This window comes from Alosa pseudoharengus, unplaced genomic scaffold (assembly GCF_046254945.1).
Source record: "Alosa pseudoharengus isolate Yale_2024_CS ecotype anadromous, Long Island Sound unplaced genomic scaffold, YU_APseudo_1.1 YU_APseudo_1.1_scf_4, whole genome shotgun sequence".
In the NCBI taxonomy this organism is placed as follows: domain Eukaryota; kingdom Metazoa; phylum Chordata; class Actinopteri; order Clupeiformes; family Clupeidae; genus Alosa; species Alosa pseudoharengus.
In genome coordinates, this window is record NW_027468774.1 from 26,961,526 (window position 1) to 26,975,730 (window position 14,205).

The 14,205-nt window shown below is 43.1% G+C and overlaps 2 protein-coding genes across 2 annotated transcripts in view; both read left to right on the forward strand.

Annotated features, from left to right (window-relative positions):
* The window catches only part of LOC143102865 (trinucleotide repeat-containing gene 6B protein-like), a 36,997-nt gene extending 32,610 nt beyond the window's left edge, over positions 1 to 4,387 (forward strand). The window contains exons 40-44 of the mRNA XM_076266678.1: positions 343 to 435; positions 695 to 907; positions 1,405 to 1,475; positions 1,879 to 2,018; positions 2,303 to 4,387. Of these exons, the coding sequence (XP_076122793.1) occupies positions 343 to 435; positions 695 to 907; positions 1,405 to 1,475; positions 1,879 to 2,018; positions 2,303 to 2,942 (1,157 nt within the window). The 3' untranslated portion in view covers positions 2,943 to 4,387. The remainder of the gene's footprint in view (positions 1 to 342; positions 436 to 694; positions 908 to 1,404; positions 1,476 to 1,878; positions 2,019 to 2,302) is intronic.
* An 842-nt stretch (positions 4,388 to 5,229) lies between these two features.
* On the forward strand, positions 5,230 to 14,139 carry csnk1e (casein kinase 1, epsilon). The gene is made up of 11 exons (XM_076265662.1): positions 5,230 to 5,425; positions 7,477 to 7,567; positions 8,028 to 8,138; positions 8,383 to 8,531; positions 8,783 to 9,011; positions 9,209 to 9,379; positions 10,759 to 10,907; positions 11,148 to 11,343; positions 11,457 to 11,596; positions 11,754 to 11,820; positions 12,028 to 14,139. Exons 2-10 carry the CDS (start codon positions 7,492 to 7,494, stop codon positions 11,784 to 11,786), a joined length of 1,254 nt encoding a protein of 417 aa, XP_076121777.1. The 5' UTR covers positions 5,230 to 5,425; positions 7,477 to 7,491; the 3' UTR covers positions 11,787 to 11,820; positions 12,028 to 14,139.
* Positions 14,140 to 14,205: the final 66 nt, after the last annotated feature.

A 14,205-nucleotide genomic window follows, 5' to 3' on the forward strand; every position in this document is an offset into this window, starting at 1 on the left:
ATTGCTAAAATTTATTTGCAAAGCACTGTTAACTCTAATTGCAGTAGATGTTATTGCTGACCGCTATATCCTCATTCGCATCTTTTCCATTTGAGCGCTTAACATAAGAATTAATGTTAAAACTTAGTTTATTTTATTTTTTATTGAGCCTGTCTCCACACTTCACCATTTGGCAAACAAACATACTCTTTTGATTTTTACATCAAAGATCTATTTTGCATTCCGTTAAGATTGTTTGAGACTGTACACTTTGTCTTTACTGATTCCTCAAGTAAAGTGAAATTGTTCTGTGACTGAAAGGTCTTGTCACATTATAGTCTGCGTGCTTGCCATGTCTTGCAGGCTCAAACCCTGCCCTCAACACCTTGCTGCCTTCACCAGGTGCCTGGCCCTACAGTGCCTCAGAGAGTCCCCTCTCCAATGCACACAGCTCGGGTAGGTCAGCTGCTGCTTCTCTCTCCCTGAAGGACAATCCATCCATCCGGCATTACCTACCACTGGCCCATCATGCAGAAATTGTTGATTTCTTTATGAACTATTGTGTAATAGTGTGCTGTACAACCCAATTAAGTCATGAGCACATTTCTGTCACTGGGAGATTTGAAATGTTTTGCAGTGTAGACATGCATGGTACTTGTGCTGACTTGTCTGTTTCTCAATCCGTGTAAGTGCAACTGTCCATGTCATATTACAGCAAAGTACTCCGAGTACAAATCCAGCTGGCCCCCTGAACCAATCGGACATAGTAAATCCTGGAAAACCAATCGGAACAGCTCTCAGCCTTCACGCCCACCTCCTGGACTCACCAATCAGAAGCAAAGTTTGGCATCCCCTTGGCCCACCGGAGGACCACGGTTGGCCCGAGGTTGGGGGGGAGGGAGCAGCCAAGAGACAAGGTTTGAGTCAGGTAAGGGCCTCAAGAACACTGTGTGCACATTTCCCTTTCACGGTTTACTGTGGAGTTCCAGAAAACTCGTGTTTTGCATTCAGTTTCAATGTTCGATGCCCATGGATGCATTTTTGTTGAGTGTGTGGTGGCTGACTGTGGTTAGCAAAGTATTCTATGGTCAGGTCAAAACAGATGGGATTGGAGGTATTCTTTGCTCAAATGTACACCATTCCTTTTAAGTGTTGAGCAACACAGTTCTAGAAAAACTTGTTTTTGTTGTGTTTTGGAAAGTTCTTTCTTAGGAAGAATTACATAAAATTGTATGTTGACACACATGCTTAAATATGGACTTGATGAATTATTAGTCATGTAAGCATTCAATGAAGCAGAGTAATGTTTAAAAATACTGACACGTCAACAATTCTAGAGAGCAACCTAACACCTGACACCACATGAACTGCATCGGTCTGTGCACTTGCCTGTGCGATTTTTACTTTTATTGTGTTCCTCTCTAGACTCTGCTTGGAGTGACGGTTCGGCCCCCAGAGGAAGTTGTTGGCTGCTGCTAAGCAACCTTACCCCTCAGGTACAACGGGGTGAATGGAAATTTTCCTTGCAGTAGTGTTAGATAAGCTTGGGAGAGATGGGGGTCTGACTCTGAACATCAATAGTAAAAAGTTCAACTTCATTGGTTCTTCAAGGTTGGCCATGTATGTGAAATAGAGCACGTTCCTCTGCTTCATCTGCATGCTCCCTCTGATTTTAATGCCAATGAAATGTGACCAGGCGGGATCTTGATGTAATTGGATTGTAAAAAATGGCTTGGTCCATTTATTCAATTGGACGGTGTATGAATAATGAGGATGATGGAGGTTTCAAACTGGTCAAAGTACGGGGCAGAAAATTTATGAAAGAAGCAAACAACAAATATTACAAGACATTCTGATTTTTATGTTTTCGCTGTCTATAACCCCGGTTGTGGCTTGCAGATCGACGGCTCCACTCTGCGGACTATCTGCATGCAGCATGGCCCTCTTCTGACCTTTCACCTGGGTCTGACCCAGGGCAGCGCTCTGATTCGCTACAGCACTCCGCAGGAGGCAGCCAAGGCTCAGAGTGCCTTGCACATGTATGTATATGTCTGTCCTGAACACTTGCACTCCCACTCAATTTCATACTGAAGACAGTACCGTTTACATGTACACCTTGTTTACATGTTCAAGTTGATGTAGTGCTGAAAGTTATTCAGTAGATTCTGAAAATGAATCTAGTACGTATAAAAAATGGATCTCTTTGAGGACCGTAGTAAATCATGCAACATGGAAGTAAATTATTTTTGAGATTATTTATTTGTTGTAATTTGATGGTCATCATGCTGTAGTGATATAATCCTTATTATTTCCTCCTCCATAGGTGCGTTTTGGGTAACACCACCATACTGGCTGAGTTTGTGAGCGAGGAGGATGTGGCGCGATACTTCGCACATTCCCAGGCTGCAGCCGGTGGGGCTGGTGGCAGCGGTGGGGCAGGAGGCATGGGGGTCTCCCCAGGCTCCGCCGGCCCAGGCACAGCAGGGGCCAGCAGCAGCAGCAGCGGTGGGGGTGGCGGCGGTGGTGGGGCCCGAAAGGGTGACCGTGATCGAGCCCGAGGGTCACTGTCGGGCGGGAGCAGCAATGGTGCCGAGGCGGGGGCAGTGGGCAGTGGCGCCGGCTCCTCCGCCTCTGGATGGCAGAACCTGGACGTGGCCGGCTCCCCTCTGGACGGCTCGGCGGCGCAGGGATCCGGACTGGGCATCTTCGCCCAGTGGAGCACCAACGGCGCCGGGGAAGGGGAGGGAGACGGTGTGGGCATCGGGGGAGGGACCGGGGTGGTGGTGGAGCCGGGGCGCAGCGGGCTCTGGGGGGGAGTGACGCCAGGGTACCCCGGCAGCAGCAGCAGTGGAGGCGGCAGCAGCCTCTGGGGGGTCCCCCAAATGGAGGACAGACACCAAATCAGCAGCCCTGGTGCTCTGTTGCCAGGCGACCTGCTGGGTGGGGGAACTGATACCATCTGACTATCGTGAGCCCACAAGAGACACACACGGACACACATACATGGACACAGTTCATACACTGGGTGAAGCACTCAGTCACATGCACTTGCACGCACACACACACACACACACACTGCACGTGGATACACACATGAACACACTCACCATTAGGAATTTCAACTTACACTGGAAGAAATGCAAATAGATGTGCATACACTAGGGATAGCCACAAACAGAAACACTGACACAAAATGTACTTAACTCATCCAGTGGCAGAATTCTACAGAGAAAAAAAATGTTTGTACGCATTTTCCTGTAATGTAACTGAATGCAGGGACTGTTCTAGAAAAAGTACAAGGCCTTCTTTCACAAATGAAGATTTCAACTGCTTAGACTTGAACATTTGAAAAGTCCAAGTCCGTTAGCCTGAGGCACTTAACGGAACTTGATCCTATTCAGCTGGAGACTTATTTGAGTTACACATGCACATCCAAATCCAGAAAAGCCTTGAAAACAGATAGTCATTGTAACAGTGTTAAGAACATCATGTGTGATGTAGGGCAACATGCAATTTCTTTCTTTTTTAAAAGTCCCTTCTGGACACTGAATCAAAACACATGCAAATACACTGCTCAGATCCATATTAGAAAACCATGTGTTATTGTGATTGTCAGTTCATATTTGTTCATTTTCACTTCATTTTGGGCAGTGAACTCCCAGTATTGTCATTGCTCCGGTCAAACCCCATACCACCTACTGTTTTTATTTCCTCTCGTCAATCATCATCTTAGTTGTTGTCATTATCATTATTCATATAATTATTTGACTATTATTATTTTTGTTTGGCTGTTTGAGGCATTTTCTGTAGGTGGCCAGGTACTGTGTCGAGGACACTGCGTTGTGAATGTGTGTGAGTGAGACCAAATGCATAGACTGTGTCTGTGTACGTGTGCATGGGAGTGAGACTTTTTTTCTAATGTATGTTTGCGCAAAAAACATCACTCTTTTTTGTCTCCTTGAATGTTTGTTTGTGAAGCTGCTTTACAGAACGTCTGTATCGTTCAGTGTGCTCTGTACGCTACGTGCTGGTTGTGTGCTCATGAACATTGGCACTAATATTGTTGTTTTTCATTTTAAAGTGTTTTTTAGGGTACTCTGTGTAGTCTTTTTTATTGGCCGACCTGCAATAATGATTGAGAGAACCTTTTTTCCAGATTCACCCGTCAGAAGGCATATGCATCTCGAAAGACCATGCCAAATCTTACTAGACTGAGCAGCGCAGCAAAGATATTTACAGACGCCTAAGAACTGTTGTAATATTTGTGTGTGTTATGTTGTTGTTTATCGTTTTAAGTTAAGAGACTTTTAACACTCCTTTCAGTGTTTTGATTTGAGATTTTACAAAGAGAAACTTTATTTAAGAAAAAAAGATTTAAGAGGTATAATAAATATGAAAGTATTGGCTATCACTTGTCCTGTGGTTTCTGCTCTTTCACAACATATTAAATGGGGATGTAAGGATAACTATGCTCAAAGGTTTAACTGCCTCTGTCCATACGTTGGCTACAGCCCACTTCCCCCACCATCAACCCTCTCACTAATGAAATTCCATTAAACAACCTAGACTGGAGAACTGCCCTGTGCTCTGCACACTGATACATTTAGAAAACAAAGAATCTGCCAGGACACCCAAGCACACACTAAGACCGACTAACTGGATTTAGTTTTAAATAGATAATAATGACTTCTCTGCTGTCTTAAGACCAGTGCAGTCACTAGCAGATATGCAGAGCTGATCTCTACTCCGGTGTTTGCAGGCCTGTCGTTCAGAATGCCCACACTTGTGGTTAGGGAATCTCTGTAAGCCAGGTGCATATAGGTCTCCTTGCTATGACCTCTGTGGAGTCACTGCTGTCCTTTGGAATAACCTTTTCATGCTTAGACAAGAGGGCAAAGGTTTTGACCTTGGAATTATCTGCTTTGTGGGATATGTAATGTTATTGTAGCCTGTAGTGTAACAAGCGTTCTGTACATTTCATCAGTAGTAAAAATAGCAGTCATGCAATTCATACACAAACATATGAACAAAACATAAACCTTGTGTGAGGTGTTAAGCTCCAGGATGTGTACAATATTTATGCAAATATTTGTTTTTATTATTAATGTCTAATAATAATAATAACATTTCTAGAGTTGACCATAGCTGGGAATATGACTTTAAGGCAATCCGGGTGCCTTAGGCTTCCTACGAATGACATCATCGATGTTGTCAATGGTGCGTTGCAAGCAACGAGAGGTGGAGATAGACTGAGGCAGAGACGGGCATTCGCAGTGAAGCTTCTCAGGGACTATCAACAGGGCGTACTATAGAACGCAAGAGGAAAATTGGGGTATGAGATCCGTCAGAATCCGCTCCCATCCTTCGCTGCCCAAGGCTCAGTCTGACTGACAACCATCGGTTCAGCACCACCACCGCCTAACCTCTCAGATAAGCCCAATATCGGGTAAGAATGATGCCAACAAACCGCCGAAACCAAGGGGGAAAGGTGTAGGGGCTTGTTTCGCCCAAACGTTAGTGTTGTATTCAGAGCATCGTAGAGGGGGAGGGGGCGATTTCAGATGACTATCCACACAAGCGTAGCCTATAGTATACCCCAGTGTTAGGGTGCGGCAAGGAAAAATTACAGTATTTTTGTTAACGACATGGACGCCCGAACACTAAAGTTCTGAATTCGTCGGCGACATTTTATATCAAAATGGTGTTGCTTGTGGTTTCTAGCTAAACGAGCATCCTAACTAGAACATAACAGTGCTCCTTTCAGTGTTAGCAGGCTAGCTATTACTACGAAATGAGCTTCAATAAAACAGCATAGCACTGCACTGTACAAGCACCCTTTCGTGTAGAATCCTTGTAAATGTTACATTTGTTACAATTTCACTGTCGCTGCTGAAAAAATCCACCTATCGCTACATTGTAAAGCCACTTTCCACCATAGCTACAATAGACTGGTATCGACAACTAATGTAGACAGTGTTGTAGGCTAAAAATGACGTATTGTAGCCCTTGAAATACTAATGAAACAAATCGAACATATCGGGAATTATTCTCATTTGTAGCTTAGCCTACTCTTAATGTTAGTGAAATACTTCAGATGGTGACAACGCAGTGGCACCTACGGAAACGAAACGATGCACAGGGTCGATGTACTCTTTTGAGCGTAGCCTATGCATTGGAAGAGTAGTAATAGTTTATGAATATTGCAGATGGTGAAACATCCACGAGACCCCTTAGTTCATGGTTCGCCGTGTTTATGTGTATGCATGCAACTTAATATTACAGTTAACGCTCGGTAGAATAATTCCGTGCACGGATGCAAGATCAGGCGAACAAAGCTTAGCCCATTTCAGCGACCCTTGGTGAAATATCAGTCTTGCGAAATGTGAATATGCGAAACAGCCATAAAATCATTACATCACTGCAAGTGGCGTTGAGAGGGTCTGGTTTAAAGTTTGCATATCGAGATAGTGATAGGGGAAAGGGGACGTCGGTGTTATGTTTACATTAAGCATGTTATTAAGTTCCAGGCGAGGGATCTGTTGGGTCAACACATTGAAACCCTGAACACAGGTCACCAGAGGAAATTGTAGCTTAATGTTGGGGTTTGCCTATTTCATGTGACTGGTCTGGTTCTTTGTGACTTAGGCCAGGTCCAGTTACGTTTTTTGTAGGCTGCGCAGTATCTATTAGGATAATCTAATAGTCCAACTAACTGTTAGTTAAAAGGTCCTCTATTGAGGATAGGCTTAGATGTCCTGTCAGTGGATGTATAGCCTCACGAGGAAAACGAGAGGGCTTTCAATAGGCCTACTTTACAGTTAAGAATTGGCCAACATTGCGAAAGGTTTTGTAATGTCTTTTTTTTTTTAAACTTAATTTGAAATTCGCGGTGTCAAGCATAGCCTGCCCTTTGGCGTTGCAGTGGTTGAAAATGTGGCGTGGTTCTCAGTGCTAAATAAATGATGACTCCTCTCTAGCATCACGTGCTGCTGAAGACCCACTTCCACCGCTCCCTTGATTTTATCATGTGCCCTGATGCTGCGCATCATCCACCTCTAGCCTTTCAGTTACATGAACTATAGGCTTATACCATCCATATCTGCACAACAAACCTATTGCTACCATTCAGACATGGTGCATTTTCATCTTTGTAAATGATGGCTTACAAAATGTAAATCAAAGAGTTAATATGCCATTGCCTAGTCACCTACATCATGAAGGGACTGTCTTAAGAAGATTGCGTTTATTGGCAGACTGCTTTTATTTGGATGACAGGTGACTAGCAGCAGTTAAGATGAGTTTTTATTGTGTATGTCTGTCTGTGCTAAAAATATGTTTAGTTTGCATTTGCAATTTAGCTTTGATTCCTTTTTACTGGCTGATTGTTTTTGGCAATTTTATTGAGTTTGGTTCAATTTAGATTTTAACTGTTATTTAGTGATGGCTACTTTCCAGTGACTGTCGCTTTTGTCTTTGTTATTCTATCTGACTTTGTAGCAAACTCGCACAAACATGGAGCTGAGAGTGGGGAATAAGTATCGGCTTGGGCGCAAGATTGGCAGTGGCTCTTTTGGCGACATATACTTAGGTGAGTCCACGTCCTACTTTCATTCCTTGTTGTTGTTCCGTGGGGATTCCTCCAGTGAATACTTTGTGTTCACCAATTTTCTAAATGCCTGTTTTACATATTTCCCTTTTATTGTTATGAGATTCCATGTCATGTGCAGCTATAAATGCAAATAATTTTAACTGGCTACCAGTACCAATAACTATGTGTCTGTTATTTGTAGTTACGTTTTGTTAGTTACATGTATGCACAGGTTTGTGGTAGCGCAGGCACGTGTGCCAGTAGCTCCACACACATTATGCACACACACTAAAATCAATGGGAGCACACACATGTCCACTGCACTGTAGAAAAGTAAATGTGTAGTAAATTAATGAATGTGTAAAACACACTCAAATCAATGGGAACACACATATGCCCACTCCACTAGATGAGTAAAGGTGTAGTAAATTAATAAATGTGTAAATGTGTGCCCTGCCAGGTGCCAACATCGCCACAGGAGAGGAGGTGGCCATAAAGCTGGAATGTGTGAAGACCAAACACCCTCAGCTACACATAGAGAGCAAGTTCTACAAGATGATGCAGGGAGGAGGTTGGTTGAATATGTTTCACTGGTCAGTTTGTCTTAATGGGATGGGCGTGTGAAGACTGTTTTCAGCAATATGTCTGAGTCCAGTGATGAGAATTAATAATTCATAATTTGATGCATTTTAGCTACATGCTCAGAAGCGTCATCTTTAATGTGTGCTGCTCTATTACACTGAGCAGTCTGTTTGTCACATTGTAGTGGATGAGTTGATAGTAATGTCCATATTTTCCTTCTCTTCCCCTATTAGTTGGCATTCCCTCTATAAAGTGGTGTGGTGCAGAGGGGGACTACAATGTCATGGTTATGGAGCTTTTGGGTCCTAGCCTGGAGGACCTCTTCAATTTCTGCTCCCGAAAGTTCAGCTTGAAGACTGTGCTCTTACTTGCCGACCAAATGGTACAATGGACCTCTTAGACTTTTTTTTTTCTCTCTCTCCAGCTCAGTCTCAATTTATTCCTTTCCCTATTTAACAGTCTCTTGTCCACTGACACACTTCTGGGGAGAGTAGGTTAAATTCCTCATAGCATCCAGTGTGGGTCACAGCAAGTAGATTAGTGTCTTGTGAAGCTTGTTCATCTATGTTGTTGCCTCCACAATGTAGCAGCATTGCTGCACTGCTGTCTCTAACACATCCCTGTGCTGTGCAGATAAGCCGCATTGAGTACATCCACTCCAAGAATTTCATCCATCGTGATGTCAAACCTGACAACTTTCTCATGGGCCTGGGCAAGAAGGGAAACCTGGTCTACATCATCGACTTTGGTCTGGCCAAGAAATACCGTGACGCCCGCACCCACCAGCACATCCCCTACCGGGAGAACAAGAACCTGACTGGCACTGCTCGCTATGCTTCAATCAATACGCATTTGGGCATAGGTGAGGGCAGCTGAAGACCTCTTGCTCCCATCTACCTTGTCAAAGCAAAGTGTTTTCAACTGAACTATGTTCTTCTTTTCTATGTCATTTGAAATGCTTAGACTGGAACACTTGTGTAAGCTTGAAGGCTCACTGTTATTATTTAGTTCATGGAATCATTGACCTTTCCCCCCTTTTTTGCCATTGTCCGCCTTTAGAGCAGTCAAGGCGCGATGACCTGGAGTCCCTAGGCTACGTGCTCATGTACTTCAACCTGGGCTCCTTGCCTTGGCAAGGCCTTAAGGCTGCCACCAAGAGGCAGAAGTACGAGCGCATCAGCGAGAAAAAAATGTCCACGCCCATCGAGGTGCTGTGCAAGGGCTATCCATGTGAGTTCCCAAACGCTGTTTTTATTGTGTGAACGCATGGCTAGGCATGTGGATCGGTACCTGAACTGTGAACTGAATATGTATTCCATATTCGGTGTGTATTTGTTTTGTCTCTTGTGACTGATATGTGGAATGCAGTAAGGAGTGTTTTGCAATTTGCTACTCAAAACTGAAGGCCACTAAGTTCCACTAAGCCTTTTGCCCCTGTTGTCAGGCTCAAACATGCAGTCTTCAGCTCCCAGAAGTATGCTTGAAATGTGTCAAATAGAGGAAGATGAAGTATGCCATTTGCGCCTTTAGTCTAGTATTGAGGTGTCGCCCGGTGCGTATAGTCTCCAAAAAACGTAATACTCAAGTGAAGAAAGGGCATGGAAATGCATGGAGGAGCCATAAGGCAGACATGACCAGTTAGACCTCTGTTTTTTTTTATAAATTGCATTTTGCAGGAAATTCTGTCTGTATAGTGTAATAGGTTGAGATATTTGTGGAACCTTTCTCAGTCGGTGTCAGTGCAGCAGTGACAGTCATATGAGGAAGAAGTGAGGTATTAAAAGTTTAAACATTCAAAGCATTGGGGGGTTTTGCTGTAGTATAAAGAAAATCATGTTGGGACACTGAGGGTCATAGGTCATTGCAAATAACAATAAAGCTAAGGTATGCTTATATCAGGCAACTAGTTTTGGCATCATCTGCCAATTCATTTTGATCCTGCATATATACCAGGTAGTTCTGTGGAACATGTTGCAAAAATGAAAGAAAAGCCTTCAAAGCACAACATTACAGACCATATCACTTAAAGACACTAGTGGAATGTAAGCAAGCTTTTATCAGGGCCAAAGGGGCCTTGGGTACTTTTAGTGAGATTTTACCTGTTTTTTTTTTTTTGGGGGGGGGGGGGGTAGATTTAGACCAAACTCTTTTGCTGCTTCAAGTTATGATATTGTTACAATCACAGTCATGTTCTCTGTTGTGTGCTAGTGTTGTGACAATTTGAGATAGATTTCGTATTCTTTTTTTTACCAGCTCATATTTGAGTTATCTACTGCGTAGGCACTCAAAATACCATTAGTGGGTGCCCTGATTAACAGATTGCCACTACAGGCAGCTTTCTACAGTGGAATATGACCCATATTGAAGCTCATTTATAGATGAGTGTTTACACAGAGATGTGTGTTCCATAAAGTTGTTTCAAATGCTAAATTAAAAAAATTCCTAAATTGCATATACACATTAACTAAGAAGAAAATAGTGTGTGAGCATGGGTTTGAATTCCATGGTGGTCTTGAGCTTTCTCTGTTGGATATTTGAGTGATATTGTGAAAGCATAGCTGGGTGCTGCCTTAAATATTAATCTTTGAACTGGTGCTCTATTTTTGCAGCTGAGTTTTCCACCTACCTGAATTTCTGTCGCTCTTTGCGCTTTGATGACAAGCCAGACTATTCGTACCTTCGTCAGCTCTTCAGAAATTTGTTCCACAGACAAGGCTTCTCCTACGACTATGTCTTTGACTGGAACATGCTTAAGTTTGTGAGTACTAATCCTGGCCTTAAACTATCAGCAAACTACTTATTGTGACTAGAGACAGTGATTAATTTCATGTTTTATGAATGCATGATGTGAAATTGACTGCATTAAACATAGCATTAATGAATGTGTGTCAGGTCTACTGCGTCTCAGGTCTACTACGCTCAATGCTCAGTGCTGCCAATGTGAGTCTCATCCCCAAATGCCAACTGACATTTTTTCCTCTTCACTTTTGACTTGCAGGGTGCCAGCAGAACGGCAGAAGAGGGTGATCGGGAGAGGAGGGGAGGCGAGGAGCGTGACGAGCGAATTGGTGGGGGGCCACGAGGGTTGGCTGCACGGGGTCACCCACCTGGCCCCAACCCCTCCGCACCCAACCGGGTGAGAAACGGTCCTGAACAGGCCATCTCCAACCCCGCCTCGCGAGTCCAGCAGTCTGGTGAGTCTCTCATAGTGTTTACCTGCCTACCTACCTACCTGCCTAGTTTCTGTGCCTATAAGAACTGCAGTCCATCACCCATACCTATCTGGTACCTCTTCCTCGCCCTGCAGGGAACACGTCGCCTCGGGCCATTTCGCGTGCGGAGAGGGAGAGGAAAGTCAGTATGCGCCTCCACCGAGGGGCACCCGCCAACGTGTCTTCGTCTGACCTCACTGCCCGCCACGACCAGTCTCGCATTTCCACGTCACAGGTGAGTGACTCTATCCAGTCATTTTTATCTGTCGGCTGAATGGTTCTCTAGAAGTCAATCTTTTTGTTCTTTTTTCAGTTTGCCTGAAATGGTTGGAATGAAGTTCAAACTCTGACTTTAGTTAATGGTTGGACTTTCTTGATGTTGCACCCTGCAGGTCAGCATGCCGTTCGAGCACCTAGGGAAGTGAGTCCTTCAGCTCCATGCACACTGGATACTGACTGGTGAGAGACGTCCACCCATGCACTTCCTCACACCACTGTGCATCAGTGGTTTCCATTTTAATGCCAACACGACTGTTGCAAATCAAAAAATGTTTCAACAATGGAACGTATGCAGCTTAATTTCTCATATAATTGAGCTGCAATAATTTAAATGTTCTGAGATGGGTTTTTTTTCTTTCTTTCCTCTCTTGAAACCTGCTTCACTAGGGCATCAGGTGACACCCCTGGCTCCAGATTCTTTTGGTTTTGTTTGTTGTTTTTAATGTTGCCAGCGAGACAGACAGATGGACATTGAAGGAATGAATGGGGAAAAAGAGGCTGAATGGGTGTGAGTTGATGGGTTGCAGAAGTTGGCCAAGAGAGGTCCTTACCTATCTTCAACCAAAAGTCATTCAGGGGAATGAAAAACAAACAGTATTTTTCTCCTCACACTGAAGACTGAACTATCCTGCATTATTCCCCACATGTTCTCCATTCGACTATGTCCTCATCACAACTGGGACACTGTCCATTTCCCAGTATGTCATAGGCAGGCCTGGAATGATCCAAGATGGTAGATTGATGCATCTAGTTTTAATTGTTCCTACAGAGAATGTAGCTGTTAGCATGTGCATATTCCAATCTGTGAGAAGTGAACATGTTAGTCTTTCACCAGTGTAATTTGCACACTCAAAGCCCATGGTACCTGTCTTCATTCTGGTTGTGCTTTGTTTTGTTTTAATCTGTTATATTAATTGTAGGACAGCCAGGATATATCATTCACTCTTAAGATGGGTGGTTTATTATGTATTCATGGTTTATTGGAGAAGTGAAATTAAAGAGAGAGAGAGAGCGAAAGAGAGAGAGTAGGAAAATTAAGTCTAAGAGAAAGATGTAGGAAAGCATATAGAGGACAGAGAGAGAAAGCTTTTGGAAGTGAAGATTAGTGCAGGTGCTCTGTTGGAGTACAGGATGGAAAGGCACAGGGTTGGATCTTTGCCCTTCTCTTGCCAATGTCTTACTTGTCGTATTCTCTGTCAATGTGATCATGAATGTTTTGTGACCAACTTGACAACAAGCTAACGTCAAGGACCATGGGCCTGGTGGCTAAGATGGAAACACTTCATTGTTCTTTTTTATTTCCGAAATACCCACTTGAGCCCATTTCCTTTTTTAAATCCATACACACACCTGTGGAGGTGATATTTCACTTTTTTTGTTTTGGTGCCACACCACTCCAAGACTTGAGTCACATGCAGACAGTGGACTGACCTTTCTCAATGTATTTGACTAGAGACTGCGAAAAGGAAAAAAAAAATCAGCCAACTATCGTGGCAGTAATTCTTATGATTGTTCTTATTGTCAACATTTTTTTTTTACTTTTTAATTATGTTTGTTTCTGAAGATCTGGTGGGATGGGGGGCATGAAGTAGAATGACATTTCTTTACTTTTTTTACGTCACTGTAATTTTTTTGTGTAAAGCCAAAATGTCGTTGGTTGTTTCGAGGTGTAATGTAGAAAAACTAAAATGCTTAAACCTGGGGAGGGATCAGAGTTTTATGAAATATATATACACATTATATATATATATATAAAAAGTACTAAATTTGAGTGGGACTTAAAGTGTCACCTTGTTTACTGGGTCATTTAACAGCACTGCTGGGTGTGTCAGCTTTCCTATTATGTCATTTTCTCTGCAGTGGTGTGTGAAGCTTTTCTCAAAGGAGTGTCATGCTCAGGTGAAATTGTTTAACTGAAGGTGTGGGAGAGGCTTACTAAGTGATGGCCATTGTTTTATTTTTTTAGTAATGTTTACCACTTTTTATGTTTTCCTTTTTATGTTTCCCTGTGTGTCTGCCTAAATGTGTATGGGGTACACCCAATGACAGTCCCTTACTTGTATGAGGGGGCAGGGGACGGATGGGTTGAACCCTAATATGGGGGTCTTGGCTTGATATTTTGCACCTGGAAACTTCCATTGGTTATTTAGACTACAGTTACAGTTGATCAACATATCTGCCAAAAAGGAGGAATTCTGATGTTTTGGCCATCTGTTTACAGTATGCATCCTGATCCTGAGACTGTGATGCAATCACAGCAAGACTGTTCGTGCCATGTCAGCAGGCTGTTTAATGACCCAGTAGCAATTCCAAGGGAGGAAGGGGTTCTGGGTGGTATAGGGCTAGAAAATATTATTGGTCAGGAAAGGATAGGGGGACAAAGATTCACTTTCTGTATTGTGTACTGATATCTTGTACAGTTCTTTAACACACTTTAACTTTATTTACAACAGTATTTGTGTATATTTTATGAAGTAATAATAAAAAGTAAACAAAACAGTCCTGTCTTTTCTTGATCTTTTTTTCAGAGACAGGTTGGGCGAGGAAAAAGTTGTTAAGATGACA